Source organism: Passer montanus, unplaced genomic scaffold (assembly GCF_014805655.1).
Source record: "Passer montanus isolate IOZ18808 unplaced genomic scaffold, ASM1480565v1 scaffold108, whole genome shotgun sequence".
NCBI lineage: Eukaryota > Metazoa > Chordata > Aves > Passeriformes > Passeridae > Passer > Passer montanus.
The window spans coordinates 997046-1009867 of record NW_024357392.1 but is presented as its reverse complement, the minus strand read 5'-3'; the positions used below and the strand labels follow the sequence as shown (position 1 = coordinate 1009867).

The following is a 12822-nucleotide window of genomic DNA, read 5'->3' as shown; positions in this document are numbered from 1 at the left end:
AGTATATGTCTCCCAAAATGAAAGTGGAAGCTGCAGGTTTGGTGTAAATTAATTTTGAACACCCTGGGAAATATAAATCTCAGTGTTTGTACCTGAGAGTTGATAAGAACTTGCTGTGAATTAATAATTCAGAAAATGGAAATGATTGATATGGATCATGTGCAAGTCAGTGCTGAATAACTCATGATGTAACTTTGGTAGAGAAGGGAGAAGTGTTTGTGCCACTGCCTGACTGAATCCTCTGTTTAAAAAGGGCTGTGCAGAGAAGAGCTGATATTCTCTCCATTATCCTACTGCACAGAAAAAAGGGAATAATTTACTCAGTGTAGTAAAATATGAACTTAGATACAGTTGAGTTATGGTAACAACAGCAAAGAAGAAAACTGCTGTGCTGACATAACTGAGTAGTAATTATGCTGGTAGTTAATAAATGCAGTTTTAAATGGTAGACTTAAAATTAGAAGTTTTGGGCACAGCTTCACATTATGAGCAAGAATGTAACTAAAGGGCACTGGTAATTATTTTAAACATTTTTTTAATGACGTGATATCTCATCATTTGAATGACTTTCTGCCCTGTGGCAGTAAAAAAAACAGTTTGAGTCTCCAAATTCTTTTGAATCCAATATTAAAAAATGCCATCATAAATATTAACAGTGTCTGTAGGCATAAATATGAATGGCAGTATTTTCAAAGGCAGCTTAATAACCTGAACCACTCTAGAAAATTATATCCTGAATGTGTTTCATTCAAATTAAAAAAATAGCTAAATCAAGAAGGTTTCCTTTATAATCTGTGACAGAGATGAGAATCAATAATTTAATTTTAACCCTGTGGGTAGCTCTTCTATGGCTCGGTTATCTTTCAGCTTTTCTTGGTTTAGATTTGGCAAACTCCATCTGAAATTTCATGTGCTTCATGGTGGCATTTGGGAGAGGACTCAAGCTATGCAGGAAATCTGATCCAATGTCTTTAGATTATCTGAAGTTTGAGGACTAAACAAGTTTGAAAGATTCAAATTTTCTGCGTTTTAAATGACAGTGAAAAAGTTAATGATTTAAGTTTTTTAAAGTTTTGTGACAGTGTCTATTGACCGTTGTTTTTTGTTTTGATTTGTTTACAAAAGGATACTTCTGAGTAAATTTTTTTTTGTTAGGTAAAAAGTGTCTGAGATTAATTTCTAAGCTTGCCTTCTTTTGTGTGTGTGCTGACTTGCAAATAAAACTGCTTCCTCAGCGAGAATTTCACTGAGTTCTTCTTGGGCTGTAGTTTGGCATGTGTTAACTGGTTTAAGGCCACTCTTCCTTTGTTTCACTGACAAATAGTCAGAGTTCCTGTGTAAATCCTGTGTAAATCCTGTTTGCAGATGGGTGCCATACGCATTGCCAACTGCAACCTCCACAACCAGTCTGTCGGGGAAGGCGTCAGCGCTGCCATCCAGGACCTGCAGCTCAGGCAGTACGTCGAGCAGGTGAACAACTGCAGAACTGGCCTCCAGCCAATACTGAGGAGGGCATACTGGCTGGAAGCTGGCTCTGTCAACCTGGGCCTCATCACTGCTGACATTGCTTTGGCTGCAGATCATCCTTCTAAACACGAGGTGCAGAGGCATTTCTTGGAAACGCACGATAACCGAACCAAGAGGTGAGCGATGCGGTCCAGGGAGGTGCATTTGAGAGGAGTATTTGTGAATCTTGCTTTCACTGAGCTTCAGCATGGTCATGTTTTTCTTTTGTTTTCTGCTCTTCTTCCTTTTATAGGTTGTGGTTTTTGTGGCCTGATGATAATTTGAGAAATAAGAGAAGCAAGAACAAGTGTGGCTGTCTTGGTGGTTGTCGGTTCTTTGGTGGCACCTTAACAGGACTGGATTTTTTCAAACTTGAGGAACTGACACCTTCAAGCAGCTCTGCTTTCTCAAGCACAAGTGCAGAATCTGATATGTTTTATGGGCAGTCTTTACTGCAGCCAGGAGAATGGATAATTACTAAGGAAATTCCTAAAATTTTAGATGGTGAGAATGCACATACTATATTTTTACTGTATTTTGCCCAAAAGTATAATGTCTTAACATTTTGCTATCTCTAGTGTTTATGAATCTGATTAGTCAAGTACAACTGCTTGTCTCTTGTGGCCTGACCCCTTCTAAGAGCAGACAGAGCTTGAGCAAGCTTTTTGTATGCTGGATTTTTATATTAACATGCACCTCCATGCTGAGTGAAGAGGAGATTTTTGGCTTGTTCTACTTAAAGAAAAAGCAGCCAACTGAGACAATCTGATGTTTTGCTGACATGATTTCATTAATTTTTGTCAGGACAACATGCTAGTATGTGCATGCATTTCAAAACTAGGGCTTTTATTTAATAATTTTTATTTCAGTAGGCAAGGAAAGTCCACTGCAGTTGTGTTATCAGATAGTCAGTTTTTATTTTCCTTCCCTGATTCTAGGTGTCAAAGGAAATGGTGTCAAAAGAAAAGATTGGGACTGCAGGTCTGTGGGGATAGAAGTGGAAAGGAAAGCACAACACCTGAGCCTCCAAGTTCCGCTGCGCTCCCACAGCTCCTCCTCCTCTTCAGAGGAAACAAGCAGCTCCAGTGCTGCCCTGCCCTTGCTTGCAGGGGAGAAGGACAGCCCCTCATCCACTGCTGAGGATCACCTGGGACAGAAGGAGTTCCTGCCCAGTGCAAAAAGGGAAGATGCTCATGGAAGGTTAGTACTCTTGTCCGGGTACGCATATGATTCAACTCTTGAATGCTCTAGGATGTAAGAAAAGCCTTTGATTTAGCTATTTTTCAAGTGTTAATGGTGCTGCTGAAATGTGTTTCCTAGTTTGAATGCTGATTTGGACCCCCAGTAGGGGATGGTTACCTGAGCAAGGTGGAAAATCCAGCATGTAAACATACCAGCACTTGTTAAATGTTTGGTTTTTTTTGTTTGTTAAATGTTCGATCTGTATGTAGACAAGTGGCAGAGTTCAGTATGTAACCAGCATTATGAAAATAATGACTATGCTAATAGAGAGTCACAGAATCACTATTGTGCTACAGCGCAGGAAGAAAAGCATTAGTAACGAAATAAGCAAGTGAAGTGTTGGTTTGTGTTCCCAGTGAAATAAGCAAGTGAAGTGTTGGTTTGTGTTCCCAGTGTCACGGTGGAGGGTGCAGAGGGCCGGCCTGCATCCCCTGGCCCCCAGGAGAGGCCCGTGGGCCAGTCCCCCATGAGGTCCCCCCTGAAGAGACAAGCGTCCGTGTGCTCCACGCGCCTGGGCAGCACCAAGAGCCTGACGGCGGCGTTCTACGGGGACAAGCAGGCCATGCCTGTGGGAGTGCAGTTCAGCAGCGACGTGTCCCGCAGCGACGAGAACGTCCTGGACTCCCCGAAGCAGAGGAGGAGCTTTGGCTCTTTCCCCTACACGCCGTCAGCAGATTCCAACTCCTTCCACCAGTACCGCTCCATGGATTCCAGCATGTCCATGGCGGATAGCGAGGCTTATTTTTCAGCTGCAGAAGAATTTGAGCCAATAAGCAGTGATGAAGGTCCAGGAACCTATCCAGGGAGGAAGAAGAGAAAAAAGCAAGCTCAGAAAGCTGAATACAGTAGGGGCTCTATTTATCACAGTGTGGAAGGACCCTTAACAAGCACAATCCATAGAGAAATCAGTCAAGATATGAAAACGTTGCCAATTAAGACTCATCCTTCCCAGGCTTCATTTGTTTCAGCTCTGGGAGGAGAGGATGAGCACGCTGACAACATGTACATCCTGGACTCTGAGAAGACTGTGGAAAGGGAGCAAATCACATCCCAGCAGCCTGTAATGGCATGTTACCAAAATTACCTGACACAGTTCCAGGTGATCAACTGGTCAGTAAAGCATCCAACTAACAAAAGAACTTCTAAATCCTCATTGCATCGCCCTTTAGACCTTGACACACCCACGAGTGAAGAAAGTTCCTCATCCTTTGAGCAACTCTCTGTCCCAACTTTTAAGGTATGGAAGATGCAGGAATAGAGAAAGGAGTAAGAAAGTAAAAATTCAAAATAACTTAAAATTGCCTAGTACCATTTGTGTAAGAACAAAGAAACTTGGAATTCCTTTGCTTTTAGTTAAAGAATACCTTGAATTTCTGACTTCAGATCATGGGGCTGAGTGGCTGGAAGGTTGTGGGCAAAAAAAGGAGTTAGAATTCTGTGGATGTGTGTTCTGAATTATCATGGTTGCATTTAAAAATGCTGCCCGTTGAATGATATGCAGCTGGAGGACATTTATGTGAGTTTTGTTTAAAATACATTATACAGAACTGCAATAGCAGTTATGTTTAATACTGATAAAGTGTAATTCAGGCTCTCAGTGCTTTATTTCAAAATTAAATTGCAACTCAGATTTAGGAATTTTTTTTTAAGTGTCCTGAGCATACATGCTTAAGGAAGGAGCTGAACTGAAATATATGAAAAATAATGGAAATGACTTGATATAAAACAGGTGTTTGAACTCTGGAATTGAATTTGTTATCATTTTGCAGAAAAGGTTTGTGTTGATGCAAACCTTATGTAGATTAGTATTTAAAGGTTGTATTTTTAAAAACAATAAGTAAATGTTTATGTAAAAGCAGTGTAACCTGATTTTTGAAGGAATTTAAAAGGCAAACATGCAAGTTCCTGTATTCTATATTGAAGAATCTGTTTCTAAGTGTTCTTTTAACAAAAAGCTTTAAGGGGAATTTTTAAAGATCCCTTGGTTGGGGTTTTTATCACATATGGAAGGAATTTAATAAACTTCTTTGCACTTTTATCTTAGATTGTTAAACAGGGTCTCACAGCTAATTCATTACTGGACAGAGGCATGCAGCTGACAGGATCAACATCTAAGTAAGTTGAACACAGCCTGACATTAATAGCATAATTTTCAAAGTAGGATTTTCTAGATCCTCTTCTGAAATATTTTGGCTCCCACTAGCCTTTTCAAAATTTGATTTACAGGAGTAGTTCTCAGTACCAGATCTATTTCAGAACAGGTCATTCTATTGTGAAATATTTGGGTTTGGTGAAACAGAAAGTACACAGTGCAAGCGTTAAATCATTTCACATGTACATTTTCAAGATTATGGATGATGATTTCATTTAGATGAATTTGGGGGTGCTAATGGCAAGTGTCCATTTTATTGGCAGAAGCTTAACTTGAATTTAGGGAGAGCCTTACCCTGGGATTGTATTTTTGTACTTTCTGAGATATACAGTAGAAGAAACCTGCTGTTATGTGGATTTTATTAAGGGTGAAAATGATACCAGAACACTTTTATATTTGTTTTTACAAAGCCTGATCACTGATGTGTGTTTGACTTGTTTAGCACACCTTACACTCCCTTGGATAAGAAGTCTGCAGAGAATACAGATGATGAAACAATAACAGAGGAATGGACGTTGGATCACCCGGTCTTCCAGACAAGGACCACGGCAATCGTGGAAGTAAAAGGAACTGTAGATGTAGTTCTCACTCCTCTTGTAGCAGAGGCACTGGATAGGTAATTTTATTTTCATGGTACTAAAAATTGTCTAAAATCACAGCTGTTCTGTTCAGCAAAGGCTTAGGTAAAATGATTGAATAGCGTGGCTGATGGAGCAGCAGGGCCTGGTGCCCACCGGATGTAATTCTGCATTTCCTATGAGGTGGCTGGAAGAATGGGAAGTGCCCTTTGTGTCTGTCAGGGCTTGTTTTTCCTCTGTGGTGTTAATTGCACGTGGCTGATGGTGTGCCGTGTGAAACTGGGAGTTTCAGTGGTCTCTTGTGGCTCTTTTCCCCTTGCAGGTACATCGAGGCCATGGTGCACTGTGCCAGCTCCCGGCACCCGGCGGCAATCGTGGATGACCTGCACTGCAAAGTTCTGAGGGATGCTGTGCAGAACAGCAAGACCAGCTTCTCAGAAAATGTGAGGAGAGAACAAGGAAATCCACATGGATTTGAGAGAATGCTCTTTTCTGTATCTTACCTAGAAAATGTTTTAACTGATTTTAGTGTTTTGAGATCTAATAGCTAAATTAATAGCTATACTAATTTGGAATGCATACTTACATGCATTTTCATAATCAACTCTTACATATTGTCTTTCACTCTCCAGAAATCTTTTACAGGACAGAAGTTTTTCTGTTTTGGATGAACTAGAGTAATTTACATCAGATGAAATTACACATTCTGTTCTTTGAAATGAGTATAGCTGGTATTCTTAAGTATTGCATTCATCTCAGTGAGATGTTACTTATTGTTTTATAGTAGTTAGGGAGAGCTGTGAAAGTGCCTGTGGGCTTTTTTTTGCAGTTCATCTGAGACCTTAAAAAATTAATTTAACTTAAATAGAATTGTATTGTAGTTTTACAGAATTAGGTGTTCTTTCTGTCCAAGGTAATGACCATATTTATATTTTATGGTTTCTTAGACTTCACAGTGTAGTGGACACTAATAACTAGTTTCATAGTAAGTTATTTTGTATAACTTACATGTGTAGAATTCAAACTTCCAGCTGAAGTCTGGTTGTTAAAGTTTACTGCAGAATGGCACTGCTGCCCTTATGGTTTTAGACCTACTGTACCTCTAAATGCTGCAGCCCTTGTTCTGGAAATCATGGTAAATTGCCTAAAGTGAAGTCAGAATCTCTTTCTGCTTCAATGTTAATAAAATATCCTGTTACTCCTGAGCTCAGCAACTCTTGAGTTTGTGCTAATAAATAATTTTTCTCCCTCTTCAAGTTGTCTTCGAAGCAAGACATCAGAGGAACAAAAATAGACACCACCACAACAGGAACAACAAATCAGGGACCAGCACAGACCAATCTCTCACTTAAGCAGGATAATGTGACAATTAAAGGTCTTCAGGCCAATGTTACAGTTCCAAAGGTAACAACTTTTTTTTAGCTTATCAGGAAAAATGCCTCACAAAATGACCCTTATTTTGGATCCCTGTTGGTTCCCCAAAAGCTGAAGTGAAGCTGTGCATTTGTGCCAGAGAACTAAAGTTTTGAATTTTGGAGCTGTTTAATTTTATGATGGTAGACATGCAGTAGTTAAATATCAACCACTATAGGGGTATCTGGTGCCATGTCTTTAAATTATATTCTGGGTGTCACGGTTTTATTTTTCTTTTAACTGAAAGTATAAGAGAAGGTTCTATCAGAAATTAATGATTAATGTAACATGCCTTTCTAAATGTCTTTACTCTTTCATGGAATTCTGTGTGCAGGTGAACCTGTGTTTGCTACAAGCATCTGTGGATGAATCCCCAGGAGCTTCTTCCAGCAAAACAGTGACTCATGTTTCCCTAGTTGCTTTGTGTTTTGATAGAATTGCTACTCAAGTTCGTATGAACAGGTAACAATAGTACATGTCACAGTTTGTCATAAACTTCAGACATGTTTCATTTGATTGTTTTTGTTTATCTTGAGATTTGCTTAGTTGTTTTTTCTTCCCTGACATTGTAAAGGGGTATAGTTGAGGAGACTTCAAACAATGCAGAAGCTGGGAGGAATTCTGTCACATTTGATCGTTACATCCAAACCAGCAAAATGCAGCCCCAGTCTTCTGGCTCACTGAGATCCAATTCTGGAGCAGAAAAGGGAAAAGAAATTGCTGCTAAACTGAATATCCATCGTGTTCATGGACAGCTTAGAGGTCTTGATACAACAGGTATTGAACAATATTGTGACAACATGTGGAAATGTCAGTTTTAATAGAAGCAAGTAGTTACAGTTGGTCTTGATCTTGTAGTTTGGTTGTAGGTTTTTTATCAACATGGATAAAAAGCTACTTGCACCCAGAGCTTTTGCAGATACTTGAAAAATAAGTTTTGGATTAATTATTATTCCACTAAGTGCTAGATTTAAACTTAGGCAAACTAAAAGCTGTCAAGACAAACTTGTATGCAGTTTGTGTGGCAGATGTGTTGCCCTGTAAACATTGACCCGCACTGCTGGAATTTGAGGCCTGAGCTCCCTTCCTCCCAGCTAATATCTTTACAGCTACCATTTCTTGTCACCTTTTGCAGGGAATGAATTGCACTTACTTGCTTTCTTACTGCATTCTAACACTTTCAATAATGTGCCTGTTGTGCCAGCAATGTCAGCATGACAAGCTGTATATTGTTAACCATAACAACTCTAAAGCTGAAAATGAGATCTACCCAATTGACTTCTTTGTTGTTTGTGTTAAGGAAATGCCTTCAAGAAGCCATGAGTTAAATTTTGCTATAACTCCTGATCCTCAAAAAACTAAACAGGAAAAGATGACCAAAAGTAGAGACAGTTTTTGTTAAACTGCTTCAGTTTTGATGGAATCTACACCAGTTTTTACTCCATTCCATAAGGAACAGGAGTCTTCAGACATGAGGAAGTACTCTGTATAGCCAGAATGATTAAAAAATACACAATAAATAAATCAACTACAGAAAATCCCACTGCTGTGCAAAGATGAGTGAGCAAATGAAGTTAGAGGAAAACAAAAACAGAGAACACTGAAATGGTTACCTCCCTTTTTACTTAGTTGTGGATAGAATCTTGTCAGTAGTGCCCTGTGTCAGGTGTGCTACAGACATTCATGAGGGCCGGTCTTGGAGTTCTAACCAATAAATGTCATCATCTTCTATTTAAAAGGTTTGAGAAGAGCCTTTCTAAAGATCTTAGCATCTCATGTTTACTTCAAAAGTGGGTGCAGTTACAAATTGGAGGCAGAGAGTAAGGATTTTAAGAGATATAATTGACTCAGTGTAGTTCTTTTCCTGAGGTATTTGACTTTTAGGCATAAAATGATTTAAAATTTGGCTCAGTCCTTTGTTTTGTTTTGGTTTTTTTTTTCAAATTTAAAAATTATCCTGCCCATATTAACAAACCAGGAAAAAGGCTTTTTTAATCTTCTTTTGTGCTTTTTCTTGCTCATATTTCAAGTTTAGACTTCCTTTCTTTTTTTTCCCCCCTCCTGTTTGAGGAATACTAAAGGGATAACTCCCCCAAAACACTCTTAAACTTCAGAGAGCTTTTTGGAAGATGTAAAGTTTTTTCCATTTTGGAGCAAAGTAGTAAATATTTATTTATCTACTTATTTTCACAGATATTGGAACTTGTGCAATAACAGCCATTCCTTTTGGGAAATCAAAAGTTCTTTTTACTTTGGAAGAGTTGGATGAGTTCACTTTTGTGGATGAAACAGATCAACAAGCTGTTCCAGATGTGGCTCGAATTGGTCCTAGTCAAGAGAAGTGGGGTTGGATAATGTTTGAGTGTGGAATTGAAAATTTAACTATAAAAGGTAAAGCTTTGCAAGGCTGTGTATTGTTTTATGAGATTACTGACAATTCTGTTGATAGGTCTTCTGGCTGAGCAATTATTTGATTAGAAATTGTTCAATCTGGGCGATACTGAACAGTGCACATCTGTGGTAAACAAATTTCATGGGTTACAACTAAAAATGTCTTTATGTATAAGTACCACTAATAACAGAGTATGAAATAATTTCATATAAACTGGTCTCAGAAGTATCTGAACTTAGGGTTGAAATTGATGCTTTCACTGATCACTCAAATCCTCACCTTATCCACAGGATGTGCATTATAGAGCCAGAGTTTTGCTCTGGGAGGGGAAAGCTAGTTACAAAAAGTGAAAAAAAACCCCCAGTATACATGTGTTTTCTATCATTCCAGTGACTTTTTTTTCAGAGAATAATATTGAAAGAGTCTTTATGTGAGTACTCTTCATCTGCTTGTGGAAGAGGCTCAAAATTGTAATGATAAGTTGTTGAATAAAATGGTAATGCATCTAGTTTAACCAAAATCGTGTATTTCTATGCTGCTATGCTTAAGCACAGAACTTCTCTATGGGCCATAACTTACAGCTGTTTATGTGCTGCCAACCTTTACAGTCTGGGTATTTTTCCAGGGGGAAGACAGTCTGGGGCAGTGCTGTATAACACATTTGGAGTCATGGGCAAATCAAGAGACACAGAGAGAGGTGGATTGCTTGCATCAAACAACTCTTCAGATTCCCCCACTGGTAGTGGCTACAACACTGATGTGTCTGAAGATAACCTCCCTTGTGACAGAATAAGTCCCTCTTCAGATATTAATGGAAATTCAGTTTCAGATGAGCAGGTATGTTCAAACTGGGTAAAAATCATTAGTCACTCATCCTGTTTGCTTAGACACTAAACTTCCAGCTTTCTGCAGGGTCTCTTGGGAGGATTAGTGGACAGCATTAGTTTATTTTGCTTTGCCCAAATGCCTGTGGAAAAAAAAATAAAATATGAGCACAAACGGTATGTTAGTGCCTTTCAGTGTAATAATTTTGGGAGATGATTTCCCTTCTAACTTCATGATTCCTTGTTTTTGAAGGATGAAGGTGTTGAATCAGATGATCTGAAAAAAGATATCCCCTTGATGCCTCCTCCCCCTGACTCCTGCAGCATGAAGTTGACAATCAAAGAAATTTGGTTTAGTTTTGCAGCTCCCACCAATGTGCGCTCCCCAGCCCATATATATTCAAGGTATAATTTTACCTGATATAAAGGAGAGAAAATGGCAGTTCTGCTTTGTTAAATTGCATTTGTATTTGGTAGGTTCTGAATGGAATTTCAATAATTTTTGAAGCTTCTTTAGAAATTATAATTTTGAGTTTGTATATATCACAGTAAGACTTGCTTCAGTTTTTTACTGTTGTATTTTCCGTGGAAGTGCTGCTAGAAAATTCTTAGATGTGATTAAAAGAAAAAAAAAAAAAGGAAGAGTGAAAAAGCCAAATTAAACCAAAAGCCCTCACTAACAGCTTCTGGTGAGATGGAAATGTATGAGGGAGAAAGGCAGGGGAAGGTGTTTGTTTTGAGTAGGTGAGATGCTAGTGAAGAGACCAGCTCAGTGCTTTTGGTATTCAGCCTGATATCATGCATGATCTACCATTGCACTATAAAGTTCTAGATGTGTATTTCTAAGATAGTTTTTCACATTGTGTATGTAGAATAAGCCAAATATTTCGGTCTGTCAGTATAAAGCCATAAGTTAGAAAACACTCTGCTGGTACTCTTGCCTCAGCCCTTTAGCAAAAGTCCTTCATGACATGCATCACTTCATGGGGGATTCAGTCAGTGATGATAATTTCAAACTGTATGATTTCAGTAGGGAATACAAATGGGAAAAGGAAGGAATTGCAGTAGCAAAAGTGGGAAGAATCATGAGTATGTGAGTGAGTAAAACAGAAATTGCCTCAGGTAATTTTTGCCAGTTCTTTTTTTCTGGGCAGCTACTCTGTGTTTATTACTTTGCATCAGTGTCCCACCTATTTGGCTGTTGTTCATAAGAGCACCAGAAAATCCTACTTGTTCCTGCTGCTGCCTGTGAAAACCCCTTTCTCTTTGTCTGTCTCCACAGGCAGCTGAACCTCCTGAGCACTGCAACACCTGCAGTTGGTGCTTGGCTTGTTCCCATAGATCAAGTGAAGTCTTCATTGAATAAGCTGGAAACTGAAGGAACCCTGCGAATCTGTGCTGTTATGGGGTGCATTATGACAGAAGCTCTAGAGGTAAATCACCTTTATAAAATCAATGAGCATATTAGAACAGGACAGTGTGATAGGTAAAATGTAGTTTTTGGAATTCTGGATGTTTTCACTGGCAAATTTAGAGCATCTCTTGTGAACCTTTGGTATTGGTCACAAGAAGTCACAAAGAGCTGTGCTTTTTGTACACAGTCTGAATTTCAGAGCCAAGTCTCATGCTTCTTACAGGAGTGCATCTCCAAGTAAAATAAGAGTAAGAAGTATGGCTGTGGTGCCTGGTATATTTTATGAAGTATTTTTGTTTGCTGTTGGTTGGATTGGCACCATCTAGTGGGAAGATTTGGACATGATACTCACACTGCGATCCTGTCTTACTTAGTGAGATGGATGACCTAAATGTGACACTGATTTTCTGCTCTGTTCAAATATTATCCTTTGCAGCAGTCTCTTATTCCTACCTGCCTTCCTGTTTCTTCTTCCTACCCTCTCTCTAGCATTAAACCAAATTTTAAAAAGTGCCTGTTTTGTCTTTAACTAGGAATAAACTGTTTCTTCAAAAACTGCAGCTAGCTTTGCATATATATCTGTTAGTGCAGATGTAACTTTATAAGGCCTGCAATTTGAATCCATTGAAATGGAAAATTTTGAATTTTTTTTTGTTGCTTCATATAAAGAAATATGCATCCAGAATTATTTTTCACAGGCAGTATTTAAAACAAGGTGGGTACCCATGAGGCAAATCTTGTTGCAGAAATTCAAAATTAGGTTAGAAGTTTGTTGTTTCATGGATGAAATCTTGGCATTGGTGCTCTATTTGCAAGTATGTTCATATGTTGAAAATGTTTTTATTTTTATCCAGAATAAAAGTGTGCACTTCCCTCTGAGAAGCAAGTACAACAGGCTTACCAAAGTGGCTCGTTTCTTGCAAGAAAATCCCTCTTGTTTACTCTGTAATATATTGCACCATTACCTCCATCAAGCAAATTACTCCATTATTGAGGATGCCACTATGGTGAGTTACCCTGGAAAACTGGAAATATCTCAGTCCTTTAGTTTCACATATGCCAATTCTAATGTCTTAAATTTGGCAACAGTTTGAGGAAGGTTAACAAACAAGAAAATATAACCCAGACTCATATGCATCTTTCAAGTGATAAGTGGGTACTGTTTTTCTCATTTAATTTTCTTTGCTGTTGTTGTTGTGACCTGTATATATTCATGTTTATCAAACTATTAGTAGATGCATGAGATCATAAACCAAAAAGGGATGTCTTTAAAACTGTATGTGGCTTTTAAAATCAGATTT

At 38.6% G+C, this 12822-nt stretch overlaps 1 protein-coding gene across 10 annotated transcripts in view; it reads left to right on the top strand.

Annotated features, from left to right (window-relative positions):
- Window positions 1-12822, top strand: part of KIAA1109 (KIAA1109 ortholog) — an 87024-nt gene that overhangs the window by 36038 nt on the left and 38164 nt on the right. For all 10 annotated transcript variants that reach the window (XM_039722516.1, XM_039722526.1, XM_039722562.1 and 7 more), the window contains exons 25-39: window positions 1366-1643; window positions 1760-2010; window positions 2445-2706; window positions 3142-3985; window positions 4793-4863; window positions 5343-5516; window positions 5801-5921; window positions 6736-6882; window positions 7226-7353; window positions 7466-7668; window positions 9085-9282; window positions 9909-10120; window positions 10361-10512; window positions 11390-11540; window positions 12376-12528. In XM_039722516.1, coding sequence (XP_039578450.1) covers window positions 1366-1643; window positions 1760-2010; window positions 2445-2706; window positions 3142-3985; window positions 4793-4863; window positions 5343-5516; window positions 5801-5921; window positions 6736-6882; window positions 7226-7353; window positions 7466-7668; window positions 9085-9282; window positions 9909-10120; window positions 10361-10512; window positions 11390-11540; window positions 12376-12528 — 3345 coding nt within the window. The remainder of the gene's footprint in view (window positions 1-1365; window positions 1644-1759; window positions 2011-2444; window positions 2707-3141; window positions 3986-4792; window positions 4864-5342; window positions 5517-5800; window positions 5922-6735; window positions 6883-7225; window positions 7354-7465; window positions 7669-9084; window positions 9283-9908; window positions 10121-10360; window positions 10513-11389; window positions 11541-12375; window positions 12529-12822) is intronic.